Source organism: Zonotrichia albicollis, chromosome 6 (assembly GCF_047830755.1).
Source record: "Zonotrichia albicollis isolate bZonAlb1 chromosome 6, bZonAlb1.hap1, whole genome shotgun sequence".
Classification (NCBI taxonomy): domain Eukaryota; kingdom Metazoa; phylum Chordata; class Aves; order Passeriformes; family Passerellidae; genus Zonotrichia; species Zonotrichia albicollis.
In genome coordinates, this window is record NC_133824.1 from 32,734,171 (window position 1) to 32,756,783 (window position 22,613).

A 22,613-nucleotide genomic window follows, 5' to 3' on the forward strand; every position below is an offset into this window, starting at 1 on the left:
TAGTTTCCTAAGCACACGCAGTTTCTGGAAATCTCTGCAAGAACAGTGGGTAACCTTCACCACTAACAGGGCACCAGTGCTTAAGCAGCTCTGGTGGTTCACAAATTATCGTGAAGGTTGCAGTGAACCTGTGAGGAGGAAGCAAATTTGTTTAAAAGTCATTGTATCTTTCAAAAGCATTTCGAGGCTCAGTCCTCAGCCACATCTTCTTCTGCTTTAACAACTTCCAGAAGTTCTGCTCAAACCCCGGTTTCACACTGTGCTTGTCTCTAGACATCTGCAGCCCAAAGAATTTATAATCCATTTAGGGAGATTGAAAAATAAAGAAAAAATAAATCTCAGCAAGCACGTTCCAGAAGTCGGGGTCTCGCACAGCACCCGTGTCCCCGCAGCCCGCGCCGGCGATGTGCACGAACAGCGCACCGTGACCGCGCCGCGAGGGCCGTTCCCCGCGCTTTGTTCGGCCGTGCCCGTGGGCAGCCCCGCTCCCGCTCCCGCCCCGCCGGCCCGGCCGGACACAGCGGCGCGGCCGGAAGCACAGCACGGCGGCAGCGGCAGCGGTTGCCCGGCGGGGCGGCGGCGCTGGAGCCGAGGAGGCCGGGACCGACGTGGCCGGCCGGCGGAGGCGGAGCCGAGGGGCCGCCGGGCGGGGCAGGCCCACGCCGAGCCGCGGCTGGATGGCAGCGGCGGCCCGGGGCACGGCGGCGGTGGCGCACGGTAACTGCGGCGGGCGGCCCGGGGGCGCAGCCGGGGGCGGGGGTGGCCGGGACAGGCCGGCCGCTGCTGCGGTGCGAGGGGGGACGGCGGGGCCGGGTGCGGCAGCGCGGCTCAGCCTCGGCCGGCGGGACGGGGTGAGCGGGGACGGGCAGCGCCACACGCAGCGCAGCCGAGCCCGGCTCTGGAGGGGTCCGGCCCGGCCGAGCGAGGGACAACTTTGGGAAAGACGTGGTGGGGAGCGCCTGGCGGGGCCGCTGCTGCCGGCAGAGGTGCCCCGGCCCGGCGGGACCGTGGGCTGCGCGCCGCCCGCTCCGGGGCCGCGGCTGCCCCGGGCTCCCGGGGCCGCGTCCCGCCTCGCACCCGCCTTTGCCGCAGCTCCTCGGGGGAGCGGCGCCGGGCGGCTGCCGCTGCGGACGTGCCCGGGGCTGCGATCGCCGTCCCCGCGGGACGCAGCCGAGAAAGTTTTGGAAGTCCCTCCTCCGGCAGCCGATGCCGCGGGAAGGTCTCGGCGCGGGGGCTGCCCCGCGGGGCGCGCGGAGCGGGGGGGCCGGGTCTGCACAGGGACCCCGGACCGCAGCCAGTGTGCCGCTCCAGAAAGGTGCGGGAGCAGCGCTCATTATTAATTTCGCCCTGCGGCAAGCACCTCTCGCTTTGCGTCGCTCAGCGTTCCTCTAATGGAAAACCCGCGCTGTGTGTCCCGTCCGCCGCGATGTGACAGACACACGGGGACACGAGCGGGCCCGCCGCGTCAATCCCTGCGGTGAGAGCGGGGCCGGAGCCCGGCCCGGGCGGGGCGAGGGCAGCGGGAGCGGGCCGGTCTGCCCGGCCTGTGCTTCGGGCTGCACGGAGAACGGGCTGGGAGGAGACGCGTCCCAGCTAGCCCAGGGGGAATGAAGGCCATTGTCTGGTCCGCAAACTTCCCTCTCATCCTAGGGATGAAAGGATGCAGAATGGGGAAGGAGTCGCAGTCTCCCGAACTCCGTTAGTGTTCAGTCGGTTTTAAATGCCTTCCTTGCCAGCTCGTATGTTTGCCTCGGGTCTGTAATCTCTTCTGATCTCCGACCCATTGTTTGTAATCCTGTGCATCCCCAACTTTTAGCTGCGCACGCTGTCATTTGCAGAAATGTGAGTCTAGTCTGTGCAGAGTGGTTTTTTATGAGAGGGATGGGGCAAAAGGGAAGGGTCCTACCAGAGCAGTGCATTCCTTAGAGATGGGCAGTGATTCAGAGAGAAGAGAGTGCTCAGGGAGTACTGGAGACCTTTTGTGCTTCTGCCGAGGTCAGGGTTTCCAGGAGGAATTCAAAACTCTCCACGGGGCTAATGGAGGGAGGTGGCTCATGCAGAGTTTTTTTGGCTGAAAATTATGCTTCCTCCCTGGAAAAAAAACTTTTTTCCATTCCATGCTCTTTTGCAACTGTAATACCAGGCAACTGGCTTCCAGGGAAAACGCTGGTAAGAAAAGCATTTTCTTTTAATTTTTTTTCCTTTCAACATCTGTAGTGTTATTATGTGGCAGTGAGCAACTGCCCTGAGAGAAGAATTTGTGTGGTCTGAGAAAGGAGAATGTTGAGGAAGAGAGTAATAGATAGAAGCATGGTCATCGTGTCAGTGTTTCATTTTCTCTTTTCCAGTAGGTTTTTGCCTTGGCATTTTAATTTTGTCCATGTTTTCTCAGTCACTGCCTGCCTCAGAGTTCAGTAAGCACTGTGAGGTAGGGGAGGCCCTGGGAGCCTCATGGATCTCCTGGCTTGGTGTGCAGCTTCCTCTGCCCCTGCTCAGGAGCATGTAAATGGCAAATTCTCATTCACTTGTTCATTCTGGGCTGGGAAAACCTAATGGTTATTCCAGTCCTGAGGCTGTTGCAGGATGAGCTGAGCAGACCTGAATGCTCAGATACGTGGTGCTCTGGAGGGTGCTGCCCGTGGTCATGGTCACCAGGCTGTGAATCAGGCACAGCTGGGAGCTGTGGTCCCAGACAGAGCATTGTCAAACCTGATACATAAATGACCTGCTGGCTATTTTTCTCCTAGAGTTACATGCTCTTAAGTATGTGATAAACCCTACTTGAGAAAACACATCTCTAAACCTGTTTGTGTCTCTGCCTTGTGACCATGGATGTCTCTGAGAGCCTGCAGTGCTTTCTCTAGATATTTCTCAAGACATTCTCTGACTGGGTTCCTAAAACAGATGTTGTTGTCTAAAATTAAGGGTAGATATAGACTTCCTCCACCCTTTGCAACTGTTTTGACAAGGTACTACTTTCCTCTAGAGCAATTTTTTTCCTATGACTACATCTTCACTGCTTATTTTCTTCCTCTTAAATACTTGCCATTGGGGTAACCAGTTTGAATGTTTGAATTTAGAGACTTTGCTAATGTTCTAATGAGATGGAGAAGCGAGAAGCTTGTAGACATAAAAAGTGCTGCTTTTTTTTTTTTTTTTTTAGCAAGTGGTTATGATGTGTTAGGAATAAGGAAATGCTGAGAATATGCTCTAAACAATTAGCTGGACACAAAGAGCAGTTCAGGTGTGTCCTGATCAATACACTAAGTTTCTCATAGATGTTTTATAAACATAAGGAATTTATTGCATGAGATATGGGGTTGTTCCTGAGGCATGATGTAATGATGATCTGGATGCACAGGAATAAAGAAATGTGCTGCTTTTTCTTCACGTGAGTAACAGCAGAATAAAGACCTGTGGACCACAGAAAGTTGAACCAACACTATAATGTGAGTTAGGGGAATCAGTTTTCTACGCTTTATACCCATTTGTTTTCTACCACCATCCCCTTTTTGAGGAATCTGATCCCTTTTGAGGCTGGAAGAACAACATGAAGCCAAGTATGCAAACCTTTTTCAGAGTCCTGGACATAACCTTTGTCCTGTGTGCTACTGCATCTCAGTCGCTGAGACCCTTTCAGGTGTCCCTTGGGGCTTTTGTGGGTTGTGAGTGTGGAGAATGAAATGCAAGAAATCGACCTGTTGAATCAGTTGCAGTGTTTACTTTTCCAGATTGTTTTTCAAAAGCTGTGAAATGTTACAGAAGAGATTTGTGCTGCTTCCCATCATTGCTGAGCTCTGTGTGTGTGTGTTGCTTCTTCATAGGCATGTACAGTTGTATAAATTCTGATTTATTTTTGGTGTATTCCTCACAAGTTCTCAGTCATTTTATAGGTCTAATCCAATCATAAAAGATGAGGACATCCATCAGGCCCACTGCAGGGTTGGAAGGGCTGGAGGCCTGAAGGACTTCAAAGAAGGGATCTAATCTTTGCAATGAAATGGCATCTGCATCAGCTGTTTCTTTTTCTCAAAATCAAAATGAAAAAGCCAAACAAAAAAAAAACCCAAACAAAAAAACCCAAACAAAAATTAGTGCTGGAAATTCTGCATCCTAGATAACCAGTTTCAGTATATCCCCAGTTTGGTACTATATATATTTGTTTCTTCATCTTCAGGCTAATCTTGTTTACCATTTGAACTGATGTGGATGAATAGTTGAGTACTTTCCCCCTTTCTTGTGATTTAATGTATGCAGGCTGTTCTGTTCCTTTGGTGTTATCTTTTTAAGACTAAACACACCCAGGTCCTTTGGTTGTTTTTCCAGGTCATGCTCTCTCTACTCTAGTTTTTGTTTCTTTCCACTGCAGTGTCTCAGATTTTTGCATGTGTTTTATGAGGAAGAGTATGTGGGGCTGGATGTGATCTGTTGGCTAAAGACTCACTCACCTGTGTGACACCCACAGTGTGACTCCTACTATGTCCCAGGATAACTTTTACCCTTTTTGTAGCAACATAAGCCTGCTGGCTTGGAATTAATTTCTCAATCAGTGTGTGCTTTTTCTTTGTGTCATGTTGCAATTACTGTTCTGTCATTTGCATTTGATTTCACACCTGCCTCCCCAGCCCTTAGTGTACTGTTTTTTACTGATCCTTACTGAAATTTGATAGTAGGTTGTAGGTAAGTGTGGGGTTCCTGCAGCCAGATCAAAACACTGCAATAAGATGCCCTAAAATCCTGAGCTGGTTTGAACTTGCTGTGTTGAGGGATTTTAGTTTGTTTTGTTGTAAGAGAAAAGTGATAGCTTTAGTGGTCCTTGCTCAACTAGCCAAGTCTGTGTCTTCACTGATTCCTCCTTGCATTCCTGCTCCAGATGGTCACTGTGCTTGGAGATTGGTGTGCTCCTTCAGAGAAGCCATGGGACCCTGTCCCTTAATTTCTTTTTGATTGCTTTTGATTGCAGCTTGGCCTTCCTCCTGCAGTGTTTTTGTTCAGGGACTGAAATTGGCAATGGGCCATGAGTTCAAAAAAGCAGTTTTTCCTGCTCAATTTGTTCTGATGCCACTCACTGGTGGAGTCTGGTGTGAGCATGGAGAGGTGATGCTTCGGGAAGGAGGGGGGGACAAGGGGCAACACTGCCCTTTTTATCCACAGCCTTAAATTGACTCCAGCATCCTGAATTTCATCTTGAGAGTTTCAGGTTCCTTTCTATCTGGCTGTTACTTAATGCTTTGATATCTTTATCAATTTCTTATCTTATAGGTAACTACCAACTGATCATTTAATTTGATCAAGAGTCCTTCAGAGGATTGAAGTTACTGGTGTGTAACTTCTCCCACCTTTTTTTTTGCTTTTATAAAGGTAGGTGAGGCATGATGCTTCTCCAGCCTTCTTGTGGCCTTCCCATACTCCTGTAAATTTTCAAAGATGGTCACTGATGCTTCAGAGATTAGACTGGTTTCTTACATGCTTTTGGGTGAATGCTGTTTTTATCTCTCGCGCTGTTTTGTGAACATTAGTTAGGTCTGTCTTTTTCTAACCCACCCTTTCCTCCCATTTCCAAATTATTTTTGCTTGTCACATTTCACTTTTTCTTCTGGAGATTGAAGGAACATTTGTACTTCCGCCTTTACATCATTTGCTTTCTTTCCCTCTTTGTCAATGACTGTAATTATATTTATTTTTTTCTTCTAACATGCCCTCTTCTCCAGTTTTCGTGTGACTGCAGAGCTCTTATTAACAGCTGTGCTGATTTTGACTAAGAGACCATCTAATCCAGTATCCTTCTACAAAAGGATAAAATCAGGACAAGTAGATGTGGTATTTTTCAAGAACACTTCCATTCTCCCACTCCTCTCATATCGGGGAATTTCTGAGTCTAATGTGATCTGTTTAACCCTTAACAATAAATAGATTTGTCTTTCTAGTTCTTGTCCTGTCTTTAGATGAGTGCATGTAAAATTTTTCATCATTTTTGGAGAAGCACTATCTCACAACTTACCTACTGGTGAAGGGTCATATTTGTTTATTTTGAAGCTGACCCTCACTGGCTCAATATGGATGGTTATGCACTTGTGTCTGATGAGATGGTGAATAATCTATTCTGTTCCCCATCTTTTCACCACTCATGAGTTTACAGATCTCTGTTATGTTGCCAGTCTTGCATCCTAATTTGTTGCAGGGGTGCTGTTCCATGCCAAAGAGAAGGCTTACCTGGTAGCATCTCTGGTCAATACCTTTTGCTGAAGCCTTGGGATACTGAAGGGCAGGAACAAGGGTACTTGGATTCCTTGTCCAGCCCATCTGAAGGGAAATAGTGAAAGCCTGATGCTTTCCCCAGATGTCTCAGTTTCATGCCCCATTGACAAACAGCCTCTCTGCCCTTTAGTGCTGTGTTTAAATGAAGAAGAGTTTCAGGTGTTCCTCATGGGTATTCCTACCTGTGCTAAGACACTGAAGGGAGGGTGTGGTGTGGCCAAGGCTTTTCCTCTGGGATGGTGGAACAGAGGGTTGAACATGTTTTCATGTCTTCTTTCCCCTTATCTTTTCAGAGATAGGCCAGCCTGGCTGAGACCACTCAGCAATGACAAAACAAAAACTCCTATTTGATGGGACGCTCTCCTTGTTCCTGATCGCGGCCTGTGAAGCTCAGCAGCTCCCGAGGAGTCATGTTGCTGCCACTTCTGGTTCTGTGTGTGACAAGGAGGCAGAGTCTTGGGGACACCTGTTGAGCAGCGAGCGGCTGGATGCTTGGATCTGCTCCCTCATCGGTTCCTTCATGGTGGGGCTGAGTGGGGTCTTCCCCTTGCTGGTGATCCCCCTTGAGACGGGAGCTGCGCTGCGCTCCGAAGGTGAATCTGCCAGCTGCGTTGGCCTTTCTGAAGCCAGATGTCCTGGGATGTGACAGCAGCGCAGTGGTGAACAGGACCTTGTCACAGAAATGTTGTTCTCTAAAATAAAAAGTCTGGGTTTGGTGCTTTAATGAATTTAATGAACCTGTGAATTTGAAAGGGAGTCCTTTGACAAATGTAAGCCCTGGATGGAGCTTGTACAAAGAGTACTGTTTTCCATTCTGCTTGGTTCAGGACCCACACGCTACTGTCCCAACCAAGTGCTGTCAGGGCTTTTTCTTGCACTCCATTTGGTTTGTGCTCTCTCTTTCAAAAGCTTGCTTTGCAGATGCTTCCAGTTTGGGTTTCTTCGTGCAAAATCTCAGCTGGAGATGTCTTGGTTCCTAGCTGAGTAGTGATCAGGTTTTTTCTTCTTGTTTCTTTTTTTTTTTTAGCTGGGTCACAGCGTTTGAAGCAGTTGTTGAGTTTTGCAATTGGTGGACTGCTGGGAAATGTGTTTCTCCACCTGCTTCCTGAAGCCTGGGCCTACACATGCAGTGCAACAACAGGTATGAGAGCCTTATGTGCCTGGAAGCAGCTTGTGCTGTGCCTGTTTTGAGTCTGTTCTGCCTTGAAAGCCCAAGACCAGCCAGTCTGGGTCAGCCCAAAAACTGGTCCAGGCTGGTATCCTTTTTCAAGTAATATATAAAAGCAAATGCCTAGGGAATGATGTGAGAATAAAAAACCAAACGTGTAATACTTCATTTTTGTATTCAGCAATCCTCCAAAGACTTTGAAATTAGAGGCTTCCTCAATTTGCCATGGTTTCTTTATGTTTAGTACCTTAGAATGGTTTTCTTGTTTATTGACTTTTCCTATCATGTCTTGGACTCCTGTAAGTCTCTGTTGATTTTCCTTTGTTCCTTCTGTAAGGAAAGGGAATGCTTCTTTAAGCTGATGGGAGGTTATGGTTGTGTATGTGGTCTGGTACATGAACATGTTCACCATCTTAGTTGGGGATTGGGTGCACCTTTTTTACAAATCTGTCCCTATGACAGTGTTACTCCTAGAACCTCTTTCTTCGCACTAACTGGGGCCCATCCCTCTGTTGGATGCTTTGATTTATGGGAGCTCATGTGTTGCAGTCTTTGCTCCATGACAAATCATGGAACATTGACTACAGTGCCACCATTAAGATTGGAGGATGAGGCAGGGGAGGAAGAAGAAAATGGAGGTGACAGAAAGTTGTGTTTGCCAGCAAACTAAACACTGAGTTGGTATAGACCTTTTGGGATCAGTGTAGCTCCTTCATCCCTCAAATAGCCAGGGATGCTGAAACCTATAATGTTTGTCTGCTGAAACCTATAGTGTTTGCTGTCTGCTTCAGCAAATTGATATCATAGAAGGCAAGTGCTGCTGCATCCCACCTGATGAGAAACCAAGAAGTCATTTTCCTGGTGAAAATGTGAGAGAGGGAAGATGATGCCCTGGGTTTCCCAGACTTTCTTGCACCTATGTCCTGGGGTTTCAAATCTACCAGGTCTTTAGTGCTCTTCTTCATAACAGCAGTAGCAAAACCTCCCGTACTTTTTTTCACCCTTTCTACAGTAGTTCCCAAATTACTCTGTCTTTCTGCTCAAGTTTGTTTGCTTCTGCCAGGCTGTCCTGAAGTGTAAAGGTTTCCTTGACCCATGTAAGTCCTGGTACAGAATTGTTCTGTTCTTCCATTGCAATGCAGTTTCCAGTTCTGGCAGTGAGACTGAATGGATTATTATCTCACATGCTTGGCTGTAATTGAAAAGAAAGTTTGTAGCTTTGGGCTTAATAACTTGCTAAGGTGTGGCAGAAAGGGGAAGGTGAGTTTCTAACTCCACTAATGGCAGAATTCATGTCAGGGCTTGCTTCTCAGTAGGTACAGCTGCTGGATTTTTGTTGATGTAATATTCACTTGCCTCTGGAGCTCAGGGAAATTCCCAGTGTTGTCAGGAAATATTCTGGGTTGAGCTGATGTGGAAAAAGGGATGGTAGCTCTCACTCTGAGGGTCTCGAGATTATGAGATCTGTTAGATCAAGAATGGGCAAGTTAAACTAATCTGTTTTGAGATGTGTTTACTCCTCCTACCTCGCAGGGAGTTTTTCCACTGTCTTTTTTTTTTTTTTTTTTTTTTTTTTGTCTTGGAAATGTGTGAAGAGCTATGTATGTAATAGAGACATGAAGATTTCTCTTTTGTCCTTCAGGAGAAGGGCAGAGCTTTCAGCAGCAGAAGCTTCTGGGTCTCTGGGTGATCATTGGTTTTCTGACCTTCCTGGTGCTAGAGAAGATCTTCCTAGAGAAAGAGGAGGAGTATCCTGGTGTGGTAAGTTAGCAGCCTAAGACAGGGGAGTACTCTTATATTTGAAGCTCTGTACTAAATACCTCATCTGCCCTATCTGACAGTGTCAGGAATTATCCTGTAGCTGTGAGTACCTTGTCATTGCCCTTTGGGAGATTTTTGCCACTTCTTTGCCACTGGTCCGTAGGAGTAGATTTCTTCTTCAGGCTTTTGTTTTGTGGTTTTAACTGAGATTTCTCACTTCTGGTTTGGTTTTGTTCTTTATGTGGTAAGTGTAAAAGAGAGCTCCTGTTCTGTGGGGGCTGGGAGCTGTAGCACTCTGCAAATCAGACTTTTGCTCAAGTAAGCCTTGAGGGGTGACAGTTTGCTGATGCATGTTCCATGGACCCATCGTGACTCATTCTCTTTCTGGGTCATCAATCAGGACAAAGGCCAGCCTTCTTGAAGATGTTTCTTCTTGGTTATGTCCGGGACCAGGTGTTTGTTTGGGTGACTTTTTGTAGTAGAAGGAATTTGTGACTGGCCAGGTAATCCTAAGTTCAAAGGAGTCACCCAGCTGCAAAGGGGAGATGTAGATGAGGTAGCAGAGGATAATTCCAGGACAGAGGAGAATACCTAGTCTTCAGAGATCTCCACAACTGCTAGTTTCAGCTCCTTTAGACTGTTCAGTCCTTGCTGTGCCATGACTTTTGAGAGGTGAGCCTGTAGGTCAGGCACTACATAAGAGCAATTATGTGTGAACTTTGACTCAATGTGAGACTTCAATGCCCGAAAGGAACTTCATCTTCTCATTTAGAGAGAGGCTGAAATCCTAGATAAATATTTTGTTGTTTGGAAGGTGATGATCCCAGCTATAGAATAATTTTGTAGATTTAATTGTTCCGATGCACTGGGGAGAGCAAGACTCTTCCCCATCTCCTGCCCAAGTGGAGTTGTATTTCTCTGGGCAGCGGCTGCTATCAGGAGGCACAGGCTGGCTCACTCCCTTATCTTTCTAGTGGAACTTGGCTCATGCCAAGGGACTGTGACTCCACTTCCTCCCCTTTCTATTTCTCTTGAGGACTGAGAGGTGTTAGCTCTTGTTATCTTTCAGGGCAGATGTCACAATGGTCTCTGAATCTGTCTCATTTCTGGCACTTGTTATTAAACTGGGGTGTCAAACCTGCTGAGTCACATTGTAAGGACAAAAGGATTAAGGGTGAAGGCTGGTTTTCTGATCCTGATTCATGCTCATTCATCACTGAAAAAAAATCAGTGACAAGTTTGTTTTCCCTAATTTAGGACTGTGATTCCAAAGCACCATGTGGAAAGATTCCCAATGGAAGCGGCTGCCCCCTGCCCAAGGGGTCCTGTCAGTCCCAAAGAGCACGAGCTCAGTGTAATGGCTCTTCTCTCCAGTCTGGTCCAAAAAACAACAGAATCAAGGTAAGAGGCACACAAACTCACCTTCACTTCTTAGTCAGGAATGGTCTGTGGAAAGACTGTGCTTGAGTGGGGAACTCAGCATTTGAGTTGTGCTTACTTTTACTCTGTCAATGTGTGTCCTGGTCACAGCAGGGAAGAAATAGCAGACTTGGAGAAAATCTGCACTGCAGCTTATATGGAAGAGGAAAAATCAATATTATAAAGGCACAAGTGTGATGATGTGCATTTTGGCTGAATTCTGTTACCAAAATACAGAATTTCATGTTTTATTACTCTATATTTTATAGTTAATATGTCTTTATTTGCTTAGTTTTTTGCATCATGATTTCTCTGTTCTCCACTGCCTGGATTGTACCGATTCTGAGATGCACTCTTCCTTTTAAGGCACCTTTTGGAAGTGTTTTGACACCTTTAGGAAGTGTGTTGAAGCTAACCAGTGTAAAATTTAAAAGTTCCATTTCTCAGATTATCAGTTTGCCTGCTGCCAAAAAGGACTTCTTGTCCACTTCTGTCTCCAAACTTGTATTTCCCATTGCTTCCTTTGCACTGGATCTCATCTGACCTCACAGTGAGCCTATTCAAGGAGCTAAACAGGCAAAGAATTTGCTTGTCTACACCCACACACCCACCTCCCCCCCCTGGTCTATTTCTCTCCTAAATTAACTTCTTGGATCAGCTTGGCATGCAGACAGGCAGCCTGTAGTGCTGGGATAAGGGAGATCAGCAGGCTCATAGCACTGGAGGTGGAGGAAGAGTCCTGCACCATGGGGAAGTGGAAAACCTCTACATTGGCTTTGCTTCCTGTTCCATGTTACTATCTTTGTACTGTGGAAAACCCTTTTTTGGGTGAGCATTACAAGAGAGAGAGAGTAAACAACCACTTTGGTGAAGGAGGACCTGCAATTTGAGTTTGAAAGCCCATAAAAATGTGCAAGATTGTATGAGAGTAACTATGGACAGAAAGTGTGCTTCATGAACTAGTTCAAAGCTGGATATGTGGTCAGGCAGAGGCTCTTCAGTCTTTCTATTTTAAATTTGTTTTGCTATAACTTTATATGAAATGTTTTACAGAACTTTACAGAACATGAAAGTTATGCTGAGGTCACTGAGTATTTTTGACATCTGTCACATTCATGTAATTTGTACATAACACTGTAAGGTGCCACGTGGTTGTTTCTAGAGGTGGTAGTAGTGAAGACACCAGTATTACTGGGTTATGAAACATTGTGCCCTAATTTTGGAAGGGTTTATATAAGGAACTATAGACTACTGATTTCATGTAGAAATGAAACACAGATAGGTGATACAACTGCTCAGGGTGTGGTCCTAATATAAAAAATAATAATGTAATTAATGCTAATTGATATGACTTATGTAAGATAAATGCATTCTTATCAACCAGACATTTTTCCTGCCTCTTATTCAGGCATAAAGTTGTTTAATAAAGGTCATGACAAATGTATACAAAACACAACTTTCTCCCCCATTCTAATCAACTTTGCTAATACTAGCTGTATTAAAAATCTGTTATTCGATGTTATCAAAAAGAGCTGGTTTAATGCAGCCTCCCTCAAATCTGTTTAGGTTATTATTTTTCCAAGTTATTATTTATAAAAATAGTATATCTTCGCATTTGCAGGTACTGCGTTACATAAATGGCACATTGTGACTGCATGAAGTCAGTGATAGCAGCTAAACTGAGTAACTTCATCAGAAAAAAGTGCTGAATTTTTAACAGGTTTTGATACATGCAATTATAAGGAACAGATTAAGAAGGAGACCTCAGATCCTATTTACAAGATAGAGATAGTTTCTAGTTAGTCAATGCATTGGAAAAACACGTGAGGATTACATTAGGAAATTTTCTGAACACATTCTTCCCTCATGGTGCTACAGCCAGAAGGATGGGTGAGTAGGAAATAATATGTAAGAGGAGAGGGGAGAGTTCCTCTTTCTGTATATCAGTAGTGAAACAGCTATCTGGCTTTTTCCAGTAGTGCTGTTCCAAGTACCCAAAATACTACTAATAATTTGTAAAGGAGCCCAGAAAGAGATGAAATAATATTTTAAGTTTGCAGTACATGATAAGTGGCTTTCTTTAGTTTAGCTCTGTAGTCATGGCAGATCAAGGGTGATTTAGAGTATACAAATGCCCGTAGAGGAATGGCTAAATTTGAATAGTTACAGCTATAGCAAACAGTAGTAGTCTAGAACTTAGAGACAACTCTCTAACTGAGGGTAGCTTGCTAGTGGACCAGCTTGCCTTAGAGATAGCAGATTTTTTGTCACTTGTGAGCTGCAAGCTGTGGTTTAAGCTGCTCTCTACAGAGTACATGATAGCCTAAGAAACAATGAAATTTGTGCACAAATTAAATTAAGTTCTTTCAGTTGTGTTATATGGAAGGTTTAGGCAACCTTCTAGCTTTAAAATCCTGACACATCTGTTCAATTTTACAGATGGTTGTTGATTTGCATGAATTAGAAACTTAAGTCTTAATGGGTGTAGTTTTAACTTTTTATCTTCTGATCTTTTAATCTGAATATTTTAATAGTCTTCCTGGTAGGGTGGAAATTATCAAACCTACCAAGATACTCCTGCGTTGTTAGCCTGTTTCCTTAGGCAACAACATAAGCAGTCATTCCATCTGTCTGTCCATCTGTTCTTCCCTTCATTTTCAATAACTTTTGAACCCATAATTAATTTTCCTTGTGTTCAGGAGGTCAGGAATCTTGAGGGTGATCAGATTTCTGCAAGTTCCATAAAAATCAGTGACAGTAGAGGGGGAAGGCAAAGAGATGCCCTGTTGAAAGCTGCAGCTGGGGACAGGGGTGCCACACCATGTGTGCTGGGCAGGGCCCCTGCAGGGAAGTGGTGGTGCTGGGAGTGAGCAGAGCAGTTACTCATGAAGGAAGGAGTGAAATTCATAGCATGACAAAATTTCGGTTCTTCTGTTCACTCAGAAACACCTGTTCCTTCAGTAAACAAAAAGGGAAAGATACTATTGAAATGAACAAAGTTACCCTTCAAGACTTGATTATCAGTAAGTTGTAGTGAGTTGACTGTTGTCCACATATATATATTAGAACTTCTGCTTTTTAGCTGCTGCTAGAATTTGTCCTAGCTTGAAAATGGCAGATGGGAGGTTTCCTTTGCATGCAGACATAGATCAGTTCTGTCCCTCATTGCAGCCTTATTCCCTCAACAGGTAAAAACATTGTGTACACTACTTTTGCCTTGCTTATTCTTTCTTTCTCCCTGTGATACATGGGGTCCTGGTTGATTTGTGGAAGTATGTTTTATTACAGAGTGACATTAATTCTGAAGCATGAATATAAACACTTCATCTGGCTGTGCTCTTTATGAGCAACGAGAACATCCTATTAGGGATTCGCAGAATGTAAATGTCAGAGGCTCATAACTGTCAAATCAACCCAATTTATTTCTGAGCACTCCAAAGCTTTGCTTCTTTCAGTGACAGCTTTTGCCCAAGCCACTGACAACAAAAAGTCGTAATGTTTTAATCATGAAGCCTATTTTTTCCTCTATACAGTGATATGGGAAAGCATTTTTGTGTAAAACTTCTGTGAATAATTATTATTATCCTGTGGGGAAAACGCCATCACGTAAAAAAACATGAAAAGGAGAATTTTAGTCATATTTGGCTGTCTAGGAATGAGAGCATGAAGAATGAGAAGTAAAACTGTTCCATTTTTGTGTCTGCGTGCATGCATTTATTTGGGTTTCCTTTTTTATAAAAGCATGCAGGGATCTTTTTTGCATTCATTGTGGAGATGTTACTTTGCTTATTACTTAAAAGTGGGGTAGGCTTTGCTTAATTCTTAGTTTTTGCACTTAATCATGAGTGCACTTAAAAAAATTTAGAGGCTACAACGGTGCCCCAAGATGGCAGTAAAAATGCCCTGCAGAGAGGTGGTGCTTTGGAGAGAGAGATTTGACAGAGGGCTCCTGAGTTGTGGCATACAAATGACAGCAAGATACCCCAAGCAGAGCTGGTAGAAACAGGGAAGAGCACAAGACCAAAAGGAGCTAATGAAGTCCATCAGCACTCGAGGTTGTCTGGCTGAACTTTGGCGTCTGATGCTGTGGTGAAGTAAGAGTTTCACAGTTTCCAGACAGTGTCTCCACTCACTGGATACTGCCCTGTGTCTGGAGTTCTTGCAGTCCAGACATGGCCTGATACATGGGCTAACTCCTGGTTTGATAATTATTTAAACTGAAGTCCCATATAGTGAAGTGCCATCTCAGGACCAACAAGCAGTAGTTTTTGTTAAATATGATGGAAAAAAACCCCAAAAACCTGTGAACTAAAGAGCTGGGGTGGTACCCTTGTAAATTACTTTAGGTCAAATACTCAGATTTTGTCAGGAGATGACCCTAGTTAGAATGATAGGGAATTTTAACTTGGAGATGGACTTGTGAGGATGACAGCTGCTTTATGCTTATAATTTTAAGAAATGTGTTTATATGTAAATGCTGATACATGCTATCCAGCCTTCTAGTAGGTGGTTTTTTGGTGACTGTCATCACTATCTTCTCTTTTGATTCTTTGTTAAGGGAAAGCAAACCCACAAGCACGAACTTTTTTGGTACAATGTTGGAAGATTTATTTAGTTATAGAAAGCAATTCCAGCAGCATTTGTTCTGTTGCATTGTTCTTGCCAGCTTTTGAAGAGAAGATATTTAACAGTTGGATATTAAGTACATGACTTGAAAACAAGATCAAGTCATATTTGAAGCCAGTCACCTGTGTAAATTAGTCAGTGTTACCTAAAATTGGTTCAACTTAGAATTAAATATATTCTTGTATTTTGGCTTTCTTCTTTTTCCTTTCTTTTTCTGTTTCTAGAGCTCTTCATCATTTGTTACAGTAATTATTCTAATCTCAGACAATACTCGCCTGCCCTAAAAGTTATTTTACTCTAAAACCAAAAATTACATTTAGTTTTTACTGAAGCACTGATATAGTTCAAGATTTTCAGCAGAAGCATTGTGCTCTGTCCTTCCCATCTGATTGTGACTGAATCACCCTTGTCTAAGCTGGTTTTTTTGTCTTCTTACATCTCTCCCTTTATCAAGGGCTCTTCCTTCTCTTTGCAGATTAGTGGATACCTCAATCTGCTGGCCAACACCATTGATAACTTCACACATGGCCTGGCAGTAGCAGCCAGCTTCCTGGTTAGCAGAAAGGTAAGGTTTCTGTCCCCAGCTGTGTATTGAAATGGAGAGGTCTTGTCTCAAGTATGATACAACATGCAGAACATCCAAAAAAATGGAAGGAGTTCCTTCCTATTTGCTAGAATTTTCTGAGAAAAAGCAGGCTACAGTAAAGCCCAACCCTGTCCTGATCCTCTGATGCAGACCTTCTTTGAACTGGGGACACATTAGTCATTTGTACTGGCATTAGGGGATGGATTAGCTCATCTACCCTCATCGACTCAAAAGACAGTCCAGAAATAACATGATGAGGATGGTTACCTCAGAAACTGGGACATAGACAAGGCAGAGACGTGTATTGCATTTTTGCTTTTGTCTTCAACACTGATGATGGACTATGGTGGTCCATTTCCCTGAGCTGGACCACCATGACTGTGAGAATGATAAACTCCCAGTCAGCCCTGCACTGATGGGGTATCTGCTGCTCCAGCTGTAAGTGCATGGGACCTGATGAGATTCATCCAAGAATACTGGAATTGTTTCCTAATCTATTTCTCTCTGCTGCAGGTTGGGTTCCTAACCACAATGGCCATTCTCCTGCATGAAATCCCACATGAGGTGAGAGGGCTTTGTGTCCTGCCATGTGAGGGGGATTACATTGTGCTTCATCTACTAAGAGGAGCTCTGGGTCTGGTTAATATCTTGTCTTCTTGAAGGCTGCTCCCTCTGGGGAGACTGACAACATTGAAAACCAGGAACAGTCCTAAAGCACTGGCCTTGTTGTGAATGACCTTTGTAACTGGGAATTTGGTATTCAAGTTCATTAACTGTCAGTTCTTGGTTTTCTTAGGTTGGAGACTTCGCAATCCTACTTCGGGCCGGCTTTGACCGCTGGAGTGCAGCCAAGATGCAGCTTTCCACAGCTCTGGGGGGAATTCTAGGAGCCTGCTTTGCAATATGTGCTCAGTCACCAAAAGGAGCAGGTAAGGTGCCCTGGGACCTCTGTAGAAATGGGAGAGGAGGCAGTGCTTTTCATCCTTCTGTATCTTCTTCCCCTTCTGTGTTGTGTCCCATGGCTCTGTCTCAGTAATAACTGAAGCTTTCTGTATTTCTGCAGGAGAAACAGTAGCTTGGATCCTCCCTTTCACTTCTGGAGGATTTCTGTACATTGCCTTGGTAAATGTTGTGCCTGATCTCCTGGAGGAAAAGAATCCTTGGTAAGTGCTCCCTCCTGTTCTTCTGCAGCAATTCATGCTGCCAGGGGGCAGGGATGTAACCCTTCCCTGTGCCTCTTCTGGAAGTGTGTGAATGCCAGCTTCCCAAATCCTATGGACAAGGCTGTAATCAAAATAGACTGCTTGCTAGCTATTGCATTTGTGGGACTAAAAAGACCCTCTATAAATGAGAGCTTTCACCTGGGTGAGTCCCAGAGATTGTGCTGGCACAGCATGCAGCAGGGCCAGCTAGAGCAAATTCCTGGGAAGCATGTCCAGTAAGGACACCACTGCCCAGTCTGTTTTCAGCTTCCGTACATACTGGTGTAGGGACTGTCTGAACCAGGGCCCCACAGAGGCATATGTGTCTGATAACCACATGTGAATCTATCCTTCCATGCTTTTCTCTCTGACCCTTTCCATTAATTCACACCTCTGCAACCTCCTTTTGGCAGCAGTTTGCAGAGTTTGACTCTACTGTTAAGTGATGCTTCTTATTATTTGGTTTCTACACTCTTATGTATTAATTTTTTAATTAGGTTTCAATGTGTTGCTGTGTGAGTAGAAAAATAATAGTTTGCTTCTCTTTATCACTCAGCATTTCATAGTCTGTCATTGTATTCCACCTCAGACATCTCTCTTCTGCACTGGTATCTATATTCCAATGTATTTGGGTATTCCTCGTGTATTATTTTAGTTTCTTGCAGTCTAATTAAGTCTGTAGCAGGTCCAATCCAGCTGTTCCACAGTAAAGGCCCTCTCAGAGCTGCTCCTGAATGTTCCCTCCTATTTTAGTTGTAATAAGACAAGTAACTTCAGTAGTTTAAATAAGATGCCTTGGTTCACCTAGTTAGTTATGACTGAAACAGTGCTCAAAAAACCAGCTCCACAGTTCTTTCTGAGGAGGTAGGAACTTTGTGGAGAAATGCTAATTTGGGTTGGTAACCTCTTGTGTTGGCAGAGGTTGTTGGCAGAATATGCAGAAGTGGGAGGTACACAGTCACTTCAATCCAACATAAACCCAACACAGTGCTAAAAGAATGGCCAGATTTGTTGGCTTTTTTTTTATTTCTGTAACTGTAGTTGTTAGCTGGATGAGGTCCCTAAAGTGTCTGTGCACATGCTGTGTAAGTGCTGGTTTCCTCGTGAGTGAAAGGCCATGAATATGTATCTGAATAGCTGCATGACTGAATCAGCTTGAATTGATTTGGAAGCCTGGAGCTGGGCCTTGCAGCTGAGTGGAGCAAGTCCATACCGGTTTATAGACAACTCCTTTGCTGGGGGTACTGGGAAGGTCTTCTCATCTGTGTCAGTGACTTCATACAGCTGCTGTGTTCTCCACGTAGTAAATTTGAAAAGGCAAACAACAAATCATTGGAGAGCTTTGTGCAGCTGCCTATGGGGATTGGTTTATGGCTCCTTCTAATTTTGCTGTTTCTTTCCCAGGAATTCCCTGCAGCAAATTCTGCTCCTGTGTACGGGCATTACAGTCATGGTGCTACTCGCCCTCACAACCGAGTGACCTCTGCGCAGACCTCATGCTGCCTCCCAGAGCCACCACAGTGACTCTGAGCTTTACAAAGCAATAAGGAACACTAATGTTACTTCCCACGTGTGTGCGCGCAGATCTGGCTGCTAGTATGAGAAGCGGGTGACAGAGAGGTCTGGCTGTGCAAGACTTCATTCCCTGGCTCTCCTATCCCTCTTCTGCTAAAATCCACACATGAGGGCTTCTGTTCTTTTTTTTGTTTGGTTGGTTTTTATGGAGCAAAAGATACACTGGGCAGAAACGAACTGAATGACTGCTCCACTGTGAGTGAATGATGTTTCATTTGGTTCATTCTGATGGAACTGCACCTCCCAAGCTCTTGCGTGAAAACAGCAGAGGTGATTCCTGTAGCTGATGAAGATAAAGGATTTTTCTTACCACTTTAAGGGCTGGAGGCAGAACAGGCATGACAAAGCTTTAGCCAGAACTCCCTACCCATGAGAAATTGATGGTGCTATGAGATAGAGGGGAAGAGACCCTTTCCAACTTGATCTCCAGCTGTTCATTGACACCACTTGTTCCTAAAGGTAGTATTGGCCTCAGCAGTCCAGCTCTTTTGGTCTATTTTGTTTACATGGAAATTGAGCCAAAAGCTTGTGGCGCTTTAGGGTAGGTCACTACAATTAAATGACTCAGCTTGGAGATTACTTGCCTCAGCCCTAACCACTCCAGTAGCCAGCACAGCCCAGCTGTTTATCAGATAAATGATCAGTAAATATTTCTTCAATTGCCAGCTACCAGCTCACTCCTGTCTGAAGGGAAAGCCATGTAGCTGCTGTGACTGAGCTCCCTCTCCTCATAACCATTAGCTGAACATGCTTGTGAGCCTGCTCACGAGACCTGATTGATGCACCATCTGCCCCATACCGTGTCTCAGAGCTTTCTCGAGGTGTAGCATGTTAGACCTGCCCAGCAGGCTGCAGTCCCCCTAGACTGTCATGGCAGAGGTGCTTGAACACTACAGCCTGGTCAGCAGCTGATAACTCTTGGTTAGCTTTTCCTCTGTTCAGTGTACACTATTTAGGAGCATGCTGTAGATGGCAGCCTATTTCTGGGGTTTTTACCTCACAGTGGAGTTCATCTGTTGATGAATGAATAAGAAATAATACTGACAGCTTTTAGATGGGAAGGTTGAAACTGCTGGTGAAAATATTTTTAAGTAAGGTGAGAAAGGGATTTGAAAGGGTGACAATAAGTATGCTTTAAGAGGAGTTTTCTGTTATGTGATGCCTGGGATAAAATCTTTGGCAATTTGAGACCAATAAAAATTAATAAAATTTCTAGTGCTTTCCTCCATCCCAGCTCATAGGGCTGACCAGGCCATAATTCCACAGGGATGTTTTAATGCCGCAGAGATGTGCCCTATTACTGGACTGTCCCTTCTGTAAAACTCAGCTTTGCTTAAATTTGTTTAAAAACAGGTCTAATTGAACTAACAGAGTCACTGAACACAAAACAGGTGCCACAGTGTGATTTACAGCAACTTGGCTCAGTCTTATAACAGCTTTTGTGAAGCAGTACAGCTCTCCAGTCTGCCCAGGGCCTTACCAAGAGAACTTGTGCCTTGAGAGGGCAGTTAAGGTCAGAGCAGCAAGGCAGGTATACTGCCCACAGCAGAGGCACTACTTCCTAAGAGATTCCTGAACTGTTGACACAGTTCTTTTTATGACAGCTCCTGTCCTACTTTTCAGTGAGTGCTGGAGAGCTCATGCTTGCAGTTCTGTCTGCCCAGGAACTGCTGTCTGAAATTTGTTCAGCTTTCCTTTCCCTGAACTTATATTAGTAACTAGTTTCACTGCAGCAAGGAGGGAGGCTTAGTGCAATTGTTTATTCCTCTTTACAAAGTTGCCTTCCTGTGCCAGCTACTCCATCATTCAATTGTCATGAGGTCTGAAGGTAGCATCCATTTTCTGCTTTCCTGGAAGGATGATTAATCCACTTATCCTGCAGGGACTGGAGGAGTCTTCCAACCCTCTGGTTCTACCTTTGGGGGTTCCTTCTGCCCAGGGACTGCAGCTAAGCAGACCCTGTAACAGGGCTCTGGAGGAAGCAGGCTTGCACAGAAAGTTGTGCCTGCTGTTCCTCAAGATGCCTTTCCCAAAATAAGGCTGGCATTTAAGTTGAGGCATTGCCAGGTGAGTGCCCATGAGTTGGCGTTGTTGCATCAGCACTGAGCCTTGCCAAGACTGAAAACCACAGTCAGGATTTTATACTCAGCGTTCAGGAATGTGAAGTGGATGACACTGAACAAAGAATTTCTGAGCTGTTTTTCTTGGCTGCTATCACAGGCATGGATAGTCTGTGGTTCTTGGGAAGATACCCTGGTAGGAGGTAGCATGGGGTTGTGGGAGGGAGGGGTTCAGTAGATTTCTACTGCGTCAGCCCTGGGGCTGAGGATTGAGAGCCTTGGGAGGAAATGGAGCATCACTCCACCACATTTGTCACTTTTGGAAATGCAGAGAGAATTGTATTTTCTAGCTCTATTTTTTCAGCTGCTCTTATGCATTTTCTCCCTTCATCTGTATTGGTCTGCTCTGCTTGGAGACAATAGAGATGAAATAAATGGTTTTCCATGTTGGTTTGTGTTGTTGGATTATTTTATTTTGTTGGTTTAGTTGTTGTTTTTTTTTAAGTTCCTACTTTCCTTTGATTTAAAAATTCAATTTAAATTTCATTTGAATTACACAGACATATCTCTGGGTTAGTCTAGAGCAGTTTGGACTCTGGGTTAATGTCAGACTTTCCCCAGACTTACACAGCTGAAAGAAAAAGTTCTATTCCAGTTTCTTCTCTCTGCTGCCATGGAACTCTTGTCCAGGAGCAGTGTGGTAGAATCATAATTCTTGAGTGCTGCTCTGAGTTCCCTGAAAAGCATAATCAGATATTTTCAGGGGAAAGCTTGCATGGTAACTTTACTGTTCAGAGAGCTTTGTAATCATACTTGACTGTAATCAGTTATTTTTTAAAATCAAAGAACCTCAAGGCCTGTCTGGTTTCAGTTAACAATAAGCTGGATACCTGCCATGTCAGGTATCATGAAAGGTTTTGTGTTCCAATTGCCCTGAAAGGACTAAGAGGAAATTCTCTACCCTTCAAAAACATGGGTTCAGAAAATGTCTTGTGCCACCCTTCATTTGGAAGATTTTCAGCTATAAATGGTGCATTTATATCTCTTCTTACCCAAAGTCTTCCGTAAAAGGAAGGAAAACCACAACCCAAGAGCTGGAAGAAGATGAAAGTAGGTAGGTGATCAAGGGCATAATGTCACAGTCTGTGGATTTTGCCAGTGATCTACATTTTGGAATCTCTGTCCCTGGATTTACTACACTGCACTCTTGGGCTGTGCTGGAATTCCTGCCCTTAGGACTGTGCTATGAGCCTTTCTCCCTCATCCCTTTTTCCTTCTCAAAAGTAATCAAAATTATAATGAATTAATCAGCTATCTGTTTCACAGGCTCTGGGAAGGATGGCTCTGACACAATTGCAGTAGCACAGAAAGTAGAACAATTACAGTTTATTTAATTCATGGGAACCTTCTAAGATGATGGTGTTGCTGAAGTCCCTGTCATTTGAAACTGTATCCAGAGCAGCTCACATGGAGAGTAAGGTGACATAATAGGATTGCAGACTTAGGAAATGCGACTATTGGATCTTTCCAGGAAAGAGCTATTACAATTGAAGGATTTTTCCATGTTAGCTAGAGCAGTGATTGTATTTGAAAATTATTTTTCATTCTTGCTATGGAAGACCTAATTTAGCTGGTATGTGTAAGAAAATTCTTTTGACAGCAGCCCTTTCAATTTGTCTGCCTTGAAGGCAGCAGTGTGCAGCTGCATGCATGGTAATCCCATCTGTCCAGTGCAAACTGCGGAAGAGGATCATGCAGAAATGCGGTTAGAACAAGCTTTAGCTGTGGCTGCTGCATGTTTCCACCAGGCAGAGTGCTCAGGGGAGATCAGCTGTACCCTGTGCTGGGCAGTGTTGCTGGGAGAAGGACTGGGGAGGGTGTTTAGGTTGTGCTCAGTGTGGCTCAGAGAGACCAGGTGTCAAGGGGAAGGTGGTGGCAGGGAGAAAGGATCAGAATCT

At 44.5% G+C, this 22,613-nt stretch overlaps 1 protein-coding gene across 3 annotated transcripts; it reads left to right on the forward strand.

Moving 5' to 3' along the window:
• The first annotated feature begins 514 nt into the window (after positions 1-514).
• SLC39A13 (solute carrier family 39 member 13) lies at positions 515-21,105 on the forward strand. Of its 3 annotated transcripts, XM_074543163.1 has the most exons (11): positions 515-717; positions 5,263-5,361; positions 6,552-6,851; positions 7,286-7,399; positions 9,069-9,187; positions 10,445-10,588; positions 15,708-15,797; positions 16,332-16,382; positions 16,615-16,747; positions 16,882-16,981; positions 18,425-21,105. In XM_074543163.1, exons 3-11 carry the CDS (start codon positions 6,584-6,586, stop codon positions 18,498-18,500), a joined length of 1,095 nt encoding a protein of 364 aa, XP_074399264.1. In that variant the 5' UTR covers positions 515-717; positions 5,263-5,361; positions 6,552-6,583; the 3' UTR covers positions 18,501-21,105. The 3 variants fall into 3 exon arrangements, with proteins under 3 accessions (XP_074399264.1, XP_074399263.1, XP_074399265.1); XM_074543162.1 differs by lacking the exon at positions 5,263-5,361 and having other exon boundaries at positions 516-717; XM_074543164.1 differs by lacking the exons at positions 515-717; positions 5,263-5,361 and adding an exon at positions 833-851.
• Positions 21,106-22,613: the final 1,508 nt, after the last annotated feature.

Bases quoted from the DNA above. Each gene is read 5' to 3' on its own strand.
- SLC39A13 (XM_074543163.1), top strand. From the start codon at position 6,584: ATGACAAAACAAAAACTCCTATTTGATGGGACGCTCTCCTTGTTCCTG. The intron at 6,852-7,285 runs GTGAATCTGCCA...TTTTTTTTTTAG, and splicing joins AGCTGCGCTGCGCTCCGAAG to CTGGGTCACAGCGTTTGAAG. The intron at 16,383-16,614 runs GTGAGAGGGCTT...TGGTTTTCTTAG, and splicing joins TGCATGAAATCCCACATGAG to GTTGGAGACTTCGCAATCCT.